Source organism: Oryzias latipes, chromosome 22 (assembly GCF_002234675.1).
Source record: "Oryzias latipes chromosome 22, ASM223467v1".
In the NCBI taxonomy this organism is placed as follows: Eukaryota; Metazoa; Chordata; class Actinopteri; order Beloniformes; family Adrianichthyidae; genus Oryzias; species Oryzias latipes.
Genome location: NC_019880.2, coordinates 2,008,606 through 2,026,136, shown reverse-complemented (window position 1 = coordinate 2,026,136; position 17,531 = coordinate 2,008,606). Strand labels below are relative to the sequence as shown.

The window sequence follows — 17,531 nt, the reverse complement described above, 5'->3', positions numbered from 1 at the left end:
TTCACCAAAAAAAACATCTGAAGTTTTCAAGCTGTGGTGAGGTGGGGGACTCTTTGTCTTGGACCTGAAACCAGCTGAACAGTTTTTTTGTCTTCTACCTCTGTGGAATTCTTCTATCAAGAAAGCTTTAACTTTCTTTGGGACAAACGCCTCTTAATTGTTTTCATCATGTTTTAGTCGGAGCCACACCAAACCTGTTGATCTTTTGTCTTTGGTCCAATTCTCAAGTGTGATTGCTTAGCGATCCACCTGGTGGATGAGGGGTGAACCACCAGGTGGACCACCATTTCCACGGCGTCCCGTGAGCTCACACCAGCGCTCCCCTTCCCCACCTGTGCAACCCAAAAACCCTCAGAACCAATACTGGTCATGTGACTCAGGCTTTTGACAGTACAGGGAACCCAGAAACCCGTCATGTAATCCGTCAGCATACAGGTGTGGTGGTCTGCACTGGAATAATCTAGATTGAATGGGATTGTTTGAATAAAACTCTTTTTGTTTTTTTGTTGTAGTGCTCTTTGGTCTGTGCAACATTCATAACAATATTTTGCCATTGAAAAACTTATGGCTAAATAAGAAATAATACATAATAAAAGTGCAACTAAAGAAAAGAAATTATAAATAAAATTGTCTTCAGATAAAAAAAAGTCTATTTAAACCAGGATTCACAAAAAGGGTTAAAATTGGAAAAGTATTAAACATGTTTAACCATTTTTATGAATTTACTGTCATAAATTAAATGTATTTAATCTGTGAGTTTGTCCGAAGACCTGCAGATATTCACTATTCTACATGGGGGGGGGTTAAAGTTCTGCACGTTGTCATTGGTTTCCTGTTGGGTTCTTATCACCTCTGAGGGTTTTTGTACGAGACCGTCTCCCGTCTTTGGTACTGTGCATACTTGCTGCTCCGAAGTATTCGCCAGTGCACTCGCGGTGAGTGGCGTTCCCAATCTCCAGGTGAACAGTGTTTTCTCCATTTCCCTTTACAGTCACGCGATTTTCAAATTGAGGCTCGTATTTGGGATTATTGTAATACATGTATGCCATCAGCGTCAGGGCGGAGTCTCCCGGTGAGCGCCGGTACCACAGGATGGTGTCGTAGTTGGGGATCTTGTGAGACAGAGTCAGCGTGACTTCACTGTTGGCTTTGACCAGGACATCGGTTGGAGTCTGGGACACTTTGTCTGGAGATGGTCGACCTCCTGTGAAGAGATGGACAATTTTTTTAGACTATCTGCAATAAAAACAAAACTGGGGTTGAGGTGTTACCTTTGATCCAGCACACAGTGAGGAAGAGGATGGGAAGACGAGACGGCTGCATGCTGAAGGTCAGAAACCAACTGGAGCCTCTGCTTAGGAGGAGAGACAGGAAGTGAACTTTTTTTTATCTCAAAAGTAGGCGGAGTCACACTTTTGGTTTGGTCTAATGAATTCAAGGTGAGAAATGTGGTTTATTTCGGAATGTACATCCAAATTGAGGCGTTTTGATGTCGAATCTTTGTCACTAAAGTGGGTTTTCGTTTGTCGCATCTCCTGCTTCTCGGCTGAGCAGAGACGGTTGGAGGTTTTTGTGAGGAGCAGCTGGATGTTTGATGAACTGTGGTTTACTAGCTGCACAGAAATATGTGGCCGTGTGTTCAGGCGCCCTGAGGTTCTTGATGAAGAGCGAAGCATTTTTGTCTTTGTCTCCGCCGAGTTCTCCTGCTAAGCTGAAGTCTCCTCTGAAAGCCTCTTCCACGGCGTCGGCGCCAAACTGCACGTATCCGTAGCCGACCAGCTTCATGGCGGCGCCTCCGGGCGCCTGCTGGTACCACAGCATCACTCTGAAGTCAGACTGCTGGTGGCTGCAGACCAGCTGGACAGCTTCACCCTCCTCTTTCAGGAAAGCAGGAGGAGACTGATGGATCTGAATCGCCATGGCAACTCCTGATGGGAGCAGAAGGACAAAATGACCTGAGTGTGGAGCCTGAAGTAACAAATTTGTATCTGAAGCCTTTGGTACCTGTGAGGAAGAGAGAAAAATGACCTACAGTCATCATCATCGTCATGACGATCTGACAGGATGAGGAGGAAGCTGCAGGTTGGTTTTCTGACTGTAGAGGGATTTCAGGAGGAAACTGACTCTGACAGGAAGAAGGAGGAGCTGCTCATTTATTCAGAATGGTTGATTTTTGTAATTTGATAAAACTTTTGTTTTTCAGGACCTCGGGGTTTCTGGACATAAAAACATGTAAAAAACAAACAAACAAATATTTTGTGGTATAATTTGAAGCCTTATTGTTCCAAAATTGAAAATCTTTTGCATTATCTGGATTCTAAAACGTGTCAATAATTTATTTTTAATGATTTGACGTTTTTTTTTTTAAGTTTCTATGAAGCAGCCTGAGATCAACTGGGTTATAGATGGATGTCTTAAAGACCCACTCTGATGAAAATGGTGTATTTGGCATTTTTCTGATGATGCACATTCATAAAGAAAATGAAGCCTGAATATTTCTTACAAACAAACATACATACAAATTGTTGTGAGTTGGGACCAGACAAAAAAATCCTGTTTGAATAAGGTTGTAGTTGACATAGAAAGACGCTGCTCCTCTTGATTGTGATGCGTCCACCTGCAGACAAATCCAAATCCAAATCGTCTGAGCTGGAATCTGGATCAGAACTGTTCAGCTGGAAAGCTCACTTTTGTCGCACCGCTAGTGTGAGGTTGGCGGTGTGAGTCAGGGGGGGGGGGGGTGGTGGTGGAGGGGGGCTCTTTTGGGACTTTCAGGCGTCCATTAATGATGAGGTCATCAGTTTTCCTCACGGGACTGAAGCACTCACTCAGGTTTCTGATGCCATACCTCCTTTGATTTTTTTTGGGTGATTGTGGCACTCGGGTTGTGCAGCTCCTGTTTTATGTTTGTGTTGAGACCGTAGCGTCCAGCCGGGCTTCAAACGGTCGGTGGTCATTAGTAAGAAAGCGCTGAACACTGTTGGAGCCCCAGAATCCGCTGCTGTCTCGACTTTTTCTTCTGCACAACATGTAAACGTTACGACCAACTTTTGAGCAGCAAGTGGAGAGATGCATGCTGGGAAATCTGTGGCCGCTTCAGTGCAGCGCCATTCATCACGGCCAAGTACAGATTTGACCACGACCCCCAAACCAACTGGACTTTAAATAGTACAGAGTTCTCCTATTTACATGTTACACCTAACATTCTTCCTCATCCTTTAAGTTTTTCCTCATCGCCTCTTTGATGCGAGTTCATCCACCTCCTGATGGCGTCTGTGCTTTTCCACCCGCCTCATTGTCCTTCATTTTGAAGGAATCAAAACTGCATCTCTCCACTTCTGCACGTCTCTCACAATATTCAGAAGAAAAGCAGAAGTTTGGCTCCTGCTGGATCACCGACGGGTTCCTCCGGGACAGAAGTAAGTCTGACTTTGTGGCAAATCAGATTTCCTACCAGCTGTTTTTTAGTTCCTCAAAAGCCCAAAAGTGGATCAGGAGAACCAACATGTTTACCAACGGAAGCTCATGAAGCAACGCCCACTTAAATCCCATTTCTAAGTATTTGCTTCATAGATATTTCTGTTTTGTGAATAAAACCACAGAAGCAGGTGTCTGACAGCATCTGCTGTTCAAAGGGGTTCGATCAACGTTTTTGTAGCGATCAGAGAGGATTTCCGCTGCCGTGCTTCTCGAGCTGCACAGTAATAAACCGCGTTCAGGTTCTGCTCTGCGTTCCGGATCACCAAAGAACTGTTCTTTTGGGTGTTCCCGCTCAGATCTCCAGAGAGGCTGAAGTGTTTCTGAAACGGCCTCTCCACCGTTGGGTCCTTCATGTACAAATACCGGATGAGCTTCATGGCCGTGTCTCCGGGCGGACGCTGGTACCACAGCATCTGCCAGTAGTCGGTTTTGCTGTGACTGCAGGAAATCTGCACACTTTGTTCAGGACGTGTGAGGATTTCAGATGGAGACTGATGCACCTCAAGACCCAGACTAATTCCTCAACAAATAAATACATCATGTTAAATTACATTTGAGGGATAATTTCGTCTCTTCAGAAGCTTTTTGATCAAATATTTACCCAACATGCAACAGAAAAGAATGAAATGAATCATGGTCCCTCAAATGAAGGTAGATCCTTCACTGTCGGATCAGACTGAGGAATCCTCGCTCCGCTGACCTGCATGAAGGTTAGAGGAAGTGAGGTCATGAAAGGGGGCGTGTCTAACCAGAAACTTCCCACCTGAGGTTCAGATTGAAGGCTCAGGTTTTTGTGGCTTATGTTCAACCCTCGCTGCAGCGGGTTCCCTTCTTTCTGGACTCGGACCTCCGTCTGGGTTCTCCATCGTCCAAACCCCTGAGAGGCTGCAAGTGTCTGCAGGAGGCCGCTGGTACCACAGGGTCACTCAGGGGTCCGTTTTGTCTTGGCTGCAGGATTTTTGATGACTTCAGTGGGAGCAGACTAATTCCTGGATCAAAAAGACTCAATGAGAAGCCTCATTGTAATCCTTGCATAAACAAAAAGCAGAAATAAAGACGTTCTTGGTCTGAGCTTCACTCTGCAGACCAGACTAAAGTCTGCAAAGGAAGTGAGGATAACAGGAAAAGCTGCTGGCACCAAATGTGGGAGGGGCTTGAGTTTTTGTATGAAGGCGTGTGGGTTTGCCGCTGGCGTGTATAGCTGGCTGCACAGTAGAACACGCCAGAGTCCTCCACCAGCAGCTTCTGGGCGAACAGAGAGGCGTTCTTGGCCTTCTCGCCACTCAAATCCCCGGCGATTCTGAAGCGGTTTCCGAAGGAAGTCTCTGTTTCCGCGTCGCCGTAATTCAGGTGTCCGATCCGCTTCAGAGCTGGATCTCCTGCGGGTTTCTGGTACCATTGCATGTAGGTGTAGTCGGTTTTCCCGTGGCTGCAGACCAGCTGGACTTCGTCTCCTGGGTTTTTTAAAGTCTCTGAAGGTGTTTGTTTGATTTCAACACCCAGACAAACACCTACGAAGAGAAGAACTGTTAACGTGGGTAAAAAATGCGCTACAATTTGGTTTTCTGATGGTTACCTATGAGCACAAATGAAAGGAAGAGTGGCGGCATGATCTCCTGTCTCGAGTGGCTCCAACCTACTGACACGCTCATCCTTTTAACCTGCTCAGTTCACCTTTCATAGACCGTCAGCGCCACCTACTGGGGAGAGGTGTGCCCATGAGTTTTTGTTCAGCCTTCCTGGCTCTTTGCATCACCGTGTTTGCTGACGGCGCAGAAATACAGGCCGGCGTCGTCGGGCTGCAGGTCCTTCACAGTCAGAGCCCCCTCCTCAATGGTCTCTTTGACGGATGAATATTTGGTTTGAGGGCCGCCGCCGTAGTCCGGTGTCCCGCCAAACACGGTGTACGCCACGAGGGTCATGGCCTCGCCGGGGCGCTGCCTGAACCAGTACATCTGGTTGTGACCTTTGTCTCTGGTGTGTCGGCAGGTCATCTCTGCAGACCGGGAAGCAAAACTCCAGCTGATCTCTGGATGCTGGATCACATCCTGACAAAAACCTGACAGAAACACACAGGCGCTGAAAGAATACTATAAAATCCCTTTAATTTGGGTCATAGATGCACGCTTTTACCTTGAAGCCACAGGTTCAGGACCGAAAACAGGAAGAGAAAGCGAGCCATCACGGATGTCTCTGATGCAGAACTTTTGTCCCGTTTTGATCTAAAGTTTGGAGGTTGGTGGTGAAAGCTGCTGTCGGTGAGACCCTCCCCATTAACCTCTGATTACAATCTGACCAGAGCTGGTTTGAATGCAGCTGCGAAGGGGCGGAGTCAGGAATGAAGTGGCAGCATGAAGGTTGGCGTTTGGGAGGTTTTTGTATGGTGGGGCGCGGACCTGCTGCACTGTGGAAACTAGCGGCACAGAAGTAAACCGCACTCCCCGGGGAGTGGAGGGTTTCTGTCGTCAGGGTGCAGTTCTCGCCTTTCGAAGACCCCCCCGCGATGGTCACCGCGCCTTCTGAGTTCGGGGAGCCCGCGTACATGTAACCCAGGAGCTGCAGGGCGCCGCTCTCCTGCCGGTACCACAGGATTCGGTTGTAGGAGTCGATGCTGTGAGAACATCCGATGTCAGCCTGATTTCCAGACCTGATGTACATTTCAGCTGGATACTGCTGGATTTGACCGCTGAGCGAGACGCCTGTTGGATGGCAGAAGGAGAGAAATGGTCAAAAAACGTTTTTGAAGCTCAGGTCAGAAATGTTTGGACTTTACCTGAAACCAACATGGCTTTAAAGGCAACACCGACCAAAAAGATGATCATTTTTGTCTTGGTGTGGTTGAACTGATCATTTCCGTGCTTCTCTCTGAGTCGAACCTCTTGATCTTATGGTGAAAAAATGGGCGGAGCCACAGCTGATGCTCCTCATAAAATTTGTTTCAGACCACCCAACCAGGAAAATGGTTGTTGTGCATGAATGACTTCATTCTTTTGCCTATGAAATTAGATTTCAATGGTAAAACGTTAATCAAGGTAAAGATGTGTTGTGGTCAGATGATCCATGTGGATCAGAATTAACCCCCAAATTCCTCTGGGTTCATTTTCTTTGGTAAAAACAAAAATGTATATGGCGTTTCTTCTGTTCTGCAAAAAGAAATGAAAAGTATGTAATTTTAATACAATTTCTAGTAAATAGTTGAAGGTTGGTCCTCACAAATATTCACCCCCCAAATCTCTCCCTCTTTGCAAAAAGTTTGGCCCCCCTGCTTTGGCTCTTCCAGAGAAGTCATGGAGCAGCCTGATTTTGGGGGAATCCATCTAAAGCGCCGGTTTCCGTTGAGAATTGATCATTTCTGATTGAAACCAGGAAGTGGCGTGTGAACCTTCACCACTGTTTTTCTGATGTGTTTTTGCGATGACGGCTGCGCAGATGTTTCGCTCCGTCTGCTGGGTTTTTGCATTGCCTGCGCGAGGCTCCGCTGCACTGTGCCCTCCTAGCAGCACAGAAATACACAGCGGAGTCGTCTTCAGACAGCCTGGAAAAGCTGAGGTTGGAGTGCGAACGGCCGTCCCCGCTGAAGCTGAGGGTCTCCTTCACGTCGTTCTCTGGATAGGGGAACTGCAGGTTCAGATATCCCAGGTACTTCAGAGCCCCCCCGCTGTCTTGTTTGTACCAGAGGATGTTATCAAAGCTTGTGATGCTGTGTGAACAGTAGATCTGGCTGGGAACCGGTTGACCGGGACTCCTGATGAGGGAAGGGGGCGTTTGCTGGACGGCGTTACTGGAGGGAGCTGTCAGGAAAAACAGACGTGTTTTTAAAAGCTTCAAATGAATCGGATCCACATTCTTCTTCTGGGAAAACTCACCTGAAGTCACTGATGGAAACAACAGGAACAAGAAGACAATCATGTTTAATGTGTTCAGCTGTCGGTCTCTCCTGTCTGCTCACAGGATGGACGCAGATGTCCCACCTTGAGGGTTTGAGGGCGGGGCTAATATGGACGGATTGTCTCCACCTACTGGTGGGAAAGCAGACAGAGTCAAAAGTCTGCACTGCAAGAGTTGAACCGTGTACAGTGAGTGAACACTGTATTACAAAAATCATGTGACCTTTTCATGGCGGTGAAGTGTTTGTGTAAAGGTTTGGGAGTTTTTTTCCATCAATTAATAAATAATGTCAGTTTGTTAATAGTGTCTGTAAACTTTGATGGTAAACAAACTGTGGAGAACCTTTTTAGTATTTTTGTTAAACAGTGACATTTCTGCTTTGTTTATTGCTAAAGTTATGGAAGCCAAAAACAGCCTATACCTTCTATATCACGATTAGCATGTAGAAATAAATAAACCTGAAACCCTCAACATTCTCCTAGTCTAACACCCTCCAACCTGGCAACACTGTTGGTGTTGAGGCAACACTACGTTGCTGAAGCAACTTCAGTGGATGTAGTTAGGCTGCTGCTGCTTATGTCTGAGTAAAGGAGTAGCCAATCACAAAAGTGTCTCCGCCTTGTCTTGTTTAATTGACAGACGGACTCATTCTGCTGAAAAAGCTCATCGGGAAATAAATAAGTCATTCTGAAAAACAGCAATGTGAAAGATGTGAGATAAAATATTAATTTAGAAGTCCGAGGTTCTGAAAAAATCAGAGAATTGTAATAATGTTCAACATGAACAGGTTTTTATAGTAAACTGGCTAATTTAAAATCTGTGTGGAGGTTTTTCACAATTTTATGTTTTTTTAATATACAGCGGGGAAAATAAGTATTGAACACGTCAACATTTCTCTCAAAAAACACATTTCTAATCGAGCTATTGACATGAAATTTTCACCAGATGTCGGCATCAACCCAAGTAATGCACACATAGAAAGAAATCCAAACATTTATGTCCATAAATGAAGTTATGTGTAATAAAGTGAAATGGCACAGGGAATAAGTATTGAACACATGAAGAAAAGGAGGGGTAAAAAGGTCTGGCAAGCCAAGAAAGCAGCTGGAGTTTGTCAGTATTCAGAAGGTTAACCTGCCCCCTATTAGTGCAAAGTAATATCAGCTGGTATAGTCCTGATTGATGCCTTTTAAAAAGGTTTCTCACCAGCAAGGTGTTAGACGAGAAGCATTGCATGATGGGTAAAAGCAAAGAGCTGTCCAAAGACCTACGCAACCTTATTGTTGCAAAACACACTGAAGGCATTGGTTACAGCGCATTTCTAAACTTCTGAAAGTTCCAGTGAGTACCATTGGGGCCATCATCCGGAAGTGGAAAGAACACGGCATTACCATAAAGCTGCCACGGCCAGGTGCTCCTCGCAAGATTTCAGACAGAGGAGTCAGAACAATCATCAGGAGGGTTCTCCAACAGCCCAGGACCACTCGTGGAGAGCTTCAGAAAGACCTGGAATCAGCAGGTACCGTTGTTTCAAAGAAAACAACAAGTAATGCACTCAACCGCCATGGCCTCCATGCACACATCCATTTTTGAAGAAGAAGCATGTTGAAGCTCGTTTGGAGTTTGCGACACAACATTTGGATAAACCCATGACGTTCTGGGAGAAGATACTCTGGTCAGATGAGACCAAAATTGAACTCTTCGGATGTCATAAGACACAACATGTTTGGAGGAAAAATGGCACCGCACATCACCCCCAAAACACCATACCAACAGTCAAGTTTGGAGGTGGGAGCATCATGGCGTGGGGCTGTTTTTCAGCATGTGGTACTGGTAGACTTCATGTCATTGAAGGAATAATGACTGGAGAAAAGTATGGAGACATTCTTGATCAGAATCTGCTGTCATCTGCCAGGCTGCTGAAGATGAAAAGAGGGTGGATCTTTCAGCAAGACAACCATCCCAAGCACACAGCCAAGGTGACACTCAACTGGTTGAAGAAAAAGAAAATAAAGCTGCTACAATGGCCAATCAATCACCAGACTTGAATCCAATTGAAAATCTTTGGAAAGAACTGAATATCCGGGATCACAGAAGAGACCCCTGGAACCTTGAAGATTTGAAGGCAGTTTGTGTGGATGAATGGGCCAAAATCACACCTGAGCAATGTATTCCACTGGTTTCTCCATACAGGAGGCGTCTTGAGGCTGGAATCACCAACAAAGGTTTTTGCACAAGGAATTAAATAAATTTCAGTAAGCGTGTTCAATACTTATTCCCTGTGCCTTTTCGCTTTATTACACATAACTTCATTTATGGACATAAATGTTTGGATTTCTTTCTATGTGTGCATTACTTGGGTTGATGCCGACATCTGGTGAAAATTTCATGTCAATAGCTCGATTAGAAATGTGTTTTTTGAGAGAAATGTTGACGTGTTCAATACTTATTTTCCCCGCTGTATATATTTATGAGATATTTATTGGTTGCTTGTGTGATTGCACAAGGTTATATATATATATATATATATATATATATATATATATATATATATATTTAATTCTGAACAATTTGGGGCTCCATAGAAGGAAGCCAGAGTCCCTGGAGAAACCCCCCCCGGATGCAAACTCCACACAGAAAGCTGTTCTGTTTCAGGACCCCAGCTGGGACTTGAACAGGGGGCCTTCTTGCTGTGAGGCAAACCACTGCACCACCGTGCAAAACCACTCAGAGATAATAATAAATAGATAATCGTTGATGTTATTTTCATCAACTGAATCTGATCTCCATCTAACCAACGAGCCCTAAATATCCATAACATCTTAGCTTTTAGTGCTTGCAGTGTCCGTTTGATGTTTCTGCTCCTGCTTGAGGTTTTTGTTCAGCTTCCGTGCTTCTCTGCGTCACTGTGACGGCTCACGGCGCAGAAATACACGCCGCTGTCTTCTGGCTGCACGTTCTTCACCGTCAGGGTTCCTCTGGAGACCCCCGCCTTTGTGGCTGAGAATTTCTCCTGGCTGAAAGCTCCAAATTCGTGCTCGCTTTGGCCCGCCGTCGTGGAGACGATCAGCTCCATCGTTCCCCCCGACAGCTGCCTGAACCACAGCATGTAAAAATAAAAGCCCCCCTTGTCGTGGCTGCACTCCGTCGTTGCATTGCCCCCCAGTTCTGTCAGCACTGCGGGGGTCTGGGTCACATCGTTTGCAGCAAAACCTGTGGATCAAGGATGATGTACGGAAAAGTGAGCAACCCTGGACGAATACTTCAGCAGATTTTGAGGATCTAAAGTTACCTGCAATCCACAGACAGGTGAGCGTCAGTGGCAGCAGACCGGTTCTCCGGCTCACATCCATGATGTGCAGAAAAAAGTGCAGCAGATGGATGTGAAGAGCCGAGGTGGAGTCTGGGCGCAGAAGGTGGGGCGGTGGTTCCAGAGCTGGTCCTGATGAGCATCACTTCCTGTTTCTGCAGCAGAACTGAAGATCTATTAGCAGGGATGAACAGATCCAGTGTTTTTGGCCCTGACCCGGTTCTGAGTGGTCCGATTTTGAGAATCTGCTGATACTTAGTCCCAACGCATTCAAAATGAAACAAATTTAAAATTAATTAACCTTATTTTATTATTTAACTCTTAAACAGGGCACTTCTACAAAGTCCAACTATTAACCAGTGATAATTAGTAACGTGAAGAATGTTTGCAACCTCAGGATCTTCAGAAAATTTTGGTCATGTGATTCATATCCCTTATAAAAATTCTAGCAATTTAAAGATGTTCTTGTAGTATAAATATGAGGTTTAGTATTGATGACTAGCACACATCAATGTAAACATTCATTCCTTTTGGTTGGTTTTTAGCCAGCATTGATTTTTTTTATCACTCCTTTCTAGAGCTTGCACTTTGTAGACGGTCCCTTGGCAGCTGCCTCTCTGTTTAAATCCCATTCTAAAGATTTTTGGATGCCTTTTGTAGGTCGTTATTTGCGTTAAGAGGAGCTAATAGAGACACTTGCTGTCAATTTAAATCCGGAAGTTTAAAAGTCTAAACTGGTGAATATTTTGTGAGCATCCTGCTCAAACTAGCGCAGTATTCTAAACATTGTGATCCATTCATTCTGCTTCTAGTAAAGTATTTATCTGTAATAAACTTGAATTTAAGCCAGGAGCTGCGTTGGCACTACCCACCCCTGCCTTTGCCGCCCACCTTTGACCCGCCCCTGCTGTCCGAGTGGCTGCTACATGCATCTCACTCATCTCTCCCTCTACATCATGGTGGCTTTTGTTGGTTTTATCTCCATAGCAACCATTTCATTATTTTTGGTCGTCTGCGGGTGGCGAAGTGGTCTGTCATTTGTAGAAGAATCAACAAAAGTAAACTTTTGGATCTCCTTGGCAACGGAGAACTTTGTTAGCCACGCCCACTTTCCCCATATCGTATGTTGTTCATATCGTATGTCATGTGTCATGTTGTTTTCATGTATTACATTTGAACAATATTCCAATAAAAAATGTAAAAGGTAAATGGGGTATACAAATGTAGCGCTTTTCTGCCTTCCGTTAAGGCACAAAACGCTTTACAGTCACAGTCCCATTCACACACACACACACACAAACACAGACACATTCAAACACTCACACACCAGAGCCAATGTGAGGTTTAGTGTCTGAAACAGGGGTGGACAAGACGGGAATTAAACCTGCAATCTTATGATCAGAGGTCGACCGCTCTACCTGTGCACTACGGCCCCATCAGCAACAGGGGAAACACCATTTTTGCCAGCTCACCACGCTAATGTTGTTAAAAATCTACAACTTCTTATTCCAACATTTTCCCCAATGATGTTCCAGGAGATGGATCGGAATCCCTACGGAGTGGAAAGGTGATTTATTTTGGGGGGGGAGGGGAGAGTGTCAAGATGGCAGCCTCATCCTGAGGTCAAAGGTCAGCGAGACTTTGGTTGTAGATTTAGCCTGGTAGTTTGCGTGTTAAATTAAGTGAAGGTTGCGCGAACAAAATGATGTTTTTTTTACCACGTTGTGAAAGTTGTCAAATGGCCACCAAGCCGTAGGTCCTGTGGCCATCCCATAATAATTTAAAAACTTCCTTTGGTTTCTTAGTGGATTTTGAACTGTTCTTGAGTCCCATACCAGATTTTGGCCCCGTTAATGTTTCTGATTGTTTCTCCCACTGTGATGTTTGTGTGTTTTTGTTTTGTGTTATGTCCAAGATTCTTTTTCACCAGGCGCTAGGTGCCTGCAGATTTTGGTGACGTTTAAAGTTTGTCGTAAGGGTTAAATTTTTGCTCAAAGGCACAAATAGAAAGAAGAATTGTTGAAACAATCTGGTCCTTCAGTCTAGGACGGTTCCGGGACGAATTGTTTACTTCCTGTTATGTTTATGTTGAAGAAAAATGTAGAAATCTTTGCGTCATCTTTATTAGATTCTACCTCAGAAATGTAAATGTGTTTCAAATTTTTCTCATAATTGGTTAAATGCTGTAAATCCTTCAATCATTGTTTTCCTGTTTCTCTTTCTTTATTCTAGTATCTTCCTCCATTCTCTGCCGCTTAACTCCTCCTACAATTGTTCAGCTATTTTAACCGTTCAACTACTCAAATGTTCAGCTCTTTTAGCTTTTTCCAGCTACGACTTTTGGTCCTTCAAATCCTTGAACTTTCCAGTTATTTTAGGATTTCCAGGATTTTTGTCTCCATTGTAATCCTTGGAATCCTTAGAGCAGAAGCTCGCTGGTTCGATACCCGGCTCTGGCACTTTTCACAAACATGTCTTTCTTATTATTGTACTGTTTTCACTTTATTTATGGTTAGCATTGATCATTTCTTTAAGGGTCATTTTCATTCAGCAATACATTATTCAACCCTGCATTTTCTCCTGGAAATGCAGCTCCTTCTAGTTAAACATGGATTTGTTGTTCTCTGAGAGTCTTCTGCGTCTTTGTTTCGTGTCTGCACGGTGGCGCCGCTGAGGCGCTGCTGCTACCTTCCAGAGCGTTTCTGACGGGTGATCTTCAGTTTGCATGTCAGAGTCAGAGGAGATCCAAACGGCTGATAAAAGCACTCGGGTCTTCAGGCAGACGGGGGCGTCTGCAGCTGTGGATCAGTGAAGATAAAGGAAGGTTTTTGCATTGACTGCATGGGATCTGCAGCACTGTGTCGCCTCGCAGCGCAGTAGTAGACGGCTGAATCGCTGACCTGAAGATCAGAGACGCTGAGTTTAGATTTCTGACTGCCGTCTCCCTCAAAGCTGATCTTTGCTTTCAAATCCTCTTCTGGATACGGGAACCCCAGATTCAGAAATCCCAGGAATCTCAGAGTTTCATTCCAGCTTGTTTTGTACCACATAATGACTTCATAATTCTCTATGCTGTGTGAACATTCAATCTCATTGTTCAAGGATTCTCCGGTTCTCTTGATGATGAAAGCTGGAGTCTGGAGGACCGTCTTTGTGTCTGATGTTCCTGTGGACAAGAAGAACATCATGAATGCAGGAAAATGTCCGTCCGTCGTCTTCTTGTACGTCGTGTCTCCTCACCATAACCGCTGCGCAAATGAAGCAAACAGAAGGAGCAGAAGAAGAACCTCATGTTGGATAAGTTCAGGTCTGAGGTTCCACAGCTTCATCTGCTTTGAGGTCCACAGGTGATGCAAATGCATCCCGTTGATTAGTGCCATGGGCGGAGTCACTGGAAGCTGCATTCTCAGTCAGGAAGTGAAATTCTATTTTTCAATTGTTGACATCTGTCTCCCCCTGCTGGACACAAAAAGTATATTATAACTAAGCGTATGGCATTCAATTAAAAACTATTTTAATAAATAAAAGTTATCTTCCTTCATTTTTTTTCTGTGAAAAGTGTCCGTGTCACATGATCCGTACTGTTCTTCCTACTTTATCCACAAACATCACAGAGCAAAACATTGGATGTAGTTCTATTGACCAGGATGAACTGGAGAGACCGTCAATAAAGTACACAAAAACAGAAAAACAGTTTCTTAGTAACTCACCATAAACCATCTAAAAAACATAACTTTTGTTAAAAACAACTCCACAGAAATCCTTCATACTGTTACTCTTTCTCTTATTAGAGTGAACCAGTGTGTCCGAGTAATGCAAGTACTAGACTTTGGGTTGACGTCGTGAAGTGGGCGGCAACCACAAGGAGGGAAAGGCGGGGCTTCAGAGGCCTTATCTCCTCGCTACACCTGTTGTAGTCATAAAGAATTTAGAGCGAATTCTGAAAATATTATAGCAAAGTTGACCACACCCACAACGTGAGCGTCCAGCAGGTCACCCACGGAGAACTGCTTTGCAACTGACAGACAAAAATAAACAACAGTTCATGCTGGTCAATATTAACACTTCCCCGAGTTGGAGGCGGAGTCTGCCCAGATGTGAAGCTGCGTGTGAGGCTTTGCGTATGAGCATGTTTTCCTTTGACAGGTATCTAACCCTAAATAGGTGGCTGTAGGTTAAGCTTGGCTCAGACCAGCTTAAAACTTTAAGATGTGTGGCTGCAGACCAGTCGGAGTCCATCTCCGCCTCTCATCTGTCTGTGCTGAAATGTTTGTTTACATTTAAATCCATCCAAACATCTCTTTTTTGTGTTCAGTTCTGTCGCCCTTGTAACTGAAGTCTGTAGAATCCCAGATGACAGGTGTTATGTAAGGGTTAATGGCCGACAAAGTGTCCATTATCAGAAATTAACGCAGAAGCCCGAACCGTCCAACGTGTTAATTTCTGATAATGCACAGGGTGTTATCCCGTTTAAACGATGGTCACTGGCCAAAGAAATAAATACTCAATCAATTTTTAGTTCTTTATTCTTGTTTTTTTGTTTTGGTTGAATGGTTTTTTACAAAAAGGGTTCTCCATGGCGGTACGACCTCGACTGCAGCAGCAATAGAAAGCCATAAATGTGGGTTAAATAAAGCTTGTTTTTGTCCAGCAGTGATACAGAACATTTAAGCTTTTTTTAGGCAGACATCATCACTTTTAATAGTTTTCTTTATTTATTGCACTTATTTTTGTTGGTATTTATGAGTATTTTATGTTTTTATTATTGACTTAAACTCTTAAGAGCTCAGAAAACATAATCTCATTTTCTTTGTATGCAGCTGTTTGGAGGGCAGAGTGACAATAAAAGTCTTTGATTTGACGCTCAGGAGCTCGTTTTGTCTTACACATTTCTTATTTGTACAATTTCTAAGAATTCTTTTTCAAATTTTTATCTCTTAAATAAAGTTTTTGTTCTCAACCACTTCATTGAGATGTTTCTGGATGTTTTTTTCTGTCCCGTAGTTTGTATTTTGTAAAGTTTGTCAAACAAAAATATTTCTTCAAAATGTTCCATAAAAGATCATTTCATGTTTTCTGTGGTCACAGCTGCACGACAGCAGCTTTATAGATATGCCATCGTTGGGGTTTCACTGTTTGCTCAGGTTTTTGTTCAGGCGGCGAGCTCCTCTGCAGCACTGTGCGCCGACGGCGCAGAAATACACTCCTTCATCCGCCGGCTCCACCTTCAGCACCGAGAAGCTTCCGCTGTGAGCGTCGGGCTTCCAGGCTGAGAACTTCTCGGTGCTGAAATCTCCAAAGTCGTGTTTGTCCGTCCCGGCTGTCGTGAGCACGACGAGCCTCATGCTCTCTCCGGGCAGCTGCCTGAACCAGTACATCTGGTAGTAGCCAGCACCCTTGGTGTGGCTGCAGTCCATTTTTGCGTCTTCGCCTCGGCGTGTCCACAGCTCGGGGGGCTGCTCGACCTCTCTGCCATCAGTGGGACCTGGGGTTTTAAGGTCACGACCTTTAGCACCATTTTATTTCAAAATAAAACCAAAAGACTTCCTAGAATAAGTCAAATAAAAGCAGATGTTTGTTTACCTAAAGTCCAGAGTAAAATCAGAGCTGACGCAAAGACGTTCATGATGTTCTTTCAGTAGGAAACGCCGTCCCTCATCTATAAGGCGCTGCATGTGGGCGTGTCCCTTTTCGAATGGAATTAAACATGGCCTGTGAGCGCCTCCTGCTGGCAGCTCTCATGGTCTACACTTAAATCTTCCTGTTTTGTCAGGTTTTTACTGCAGCTTAATGTCTGTAATGTCAAATAAAGAAGGATAAAGTGAAAAGGATGTTGTGAGTTTGAAAGATTTGTAACACCAACAGCCGAAAAAAATTATTATGAAACGTTTCCTTGCAGGTCAAAATCCATTTTGATGCAACCTTGCCTCCATTTTGATGCAACCTCCGCCGTGTTGCAGGTAAAAAGTGATCTTTTACCATGTTTAGTCTAGAAAAAACACCTTAACCTATCCTTTTTTACGCACAATTTCATAATTAAAGGGACTCCATCATTAGAAAAAGTAAGGCTTTGTTTTTGATTAAGTTTACAAACCACAACAATCCAGTAAAAGTCTTGACCTGTGAAATGCATTAGTCTTTCCGAAGTAATGTAATACCTTTAACTGGAAGCTACGAACTGGAATATGATACATATTTAAAAATAAATAAATAAATACAATAGCTGACCCGATAACCTAAAGCGGCTGCATGCATGTGAAGTAGGGGAGGAGCCTTGACTGTTTATAGAACTGGATGGAGCCACCCTTTCCACTGAAAGCAACTCGATAAAATCTGTCAATTAAACGCTTGACGTGGCTATTCGGACCAATAGAATGACTGTTTATTTCTCTATAGTAGTCTATGGGATTTGACATTAATTATAATCATCCACAAATTGTGATATGAATTGAGTCGTTGAATCCAGCAGGAGGCGACGTTTCCTCACTTTTGAGCATTGATAGTTTCTCCTTGGTATTATTTCAGTGAGTTTGAGCTCAGAGGGAGCAGATAAGCTTGTTGTCGAGGCCAATTTAAACACAATCTGCTGTCAAGTGAGGTTACCGTGGTGTGAGTGTGTGTTGGTGCAACCAGCAAACGTTTAGCATGGTGAAATCTGCTATAGCTGTTGATGGGGCTCCAGCTGTCATCGAACAGCAAAATCAGCGCCAAGCTGCAGGAGACTATCTTCTAAATGTGCTTCATTAAAGTTATGATTATTATTAAGGGCCTGCTCGCTCATATTTTTTTTTTTAAATCCGTGAGGTCAGTGCTTTTTTCTTTGCTGCAAGGAGGACCCGAAAGACTGGTTGGC

The 17,531-nt window shown here is 44.1% G+C and overlaps 4 gene segments (V, D, J or C); all 4 read right to left on the bottom strand.

Annotated features, from left to right (window-relative positions):
• Window positions 1-1,489: 1,489 nt before the first annotated feature.
• On the bottom strand, window positions 1,490-3,605 carry LOC101154840. The segment is given in 2 exon segments: window positions 1,490-1,928; window positions 2,005-3,605. Coding segments are annotated over 2 exon segments (468 nt in total).
• A 292-nt stretch (window positions 3,606-3,897) lies between these two features.
• Window positions 3,898-6,353, bottom strand: LOC101175540. The segment is given in 3 exon segments: window positions 4,879-4,991; window positions 5,057-5,539; window positions 5,614-5,775. Coding segments are annotated over 2 exon segments (378 nt in total).
• A 487-nt stretch (window positions 6,354-6,840) lies between these two features.
• Window positions 6,841-8,228, bottom strand: LOC101173989. The segment is given in 2 exon segments: window positions 6,841-7,271; window positions 7,347-8,228. Coding segments are annotated over 2 exon segments (450 nt in total).
• A 1,830-nt stretch (window positions 8,229-10,058) lies between these two features.
• Window positions 10,059-12,894, bottom strand: LOC111946839. The segment is given in 2 exon segments: window positions 10,059-10,581; window positions 10,661-12,894. Coding segments are annotated over 2 exon segments (393 nt in total).
• Between the last annotated feature and the right edge of the window lie 4,637 nt (window positions 12,895-17,531).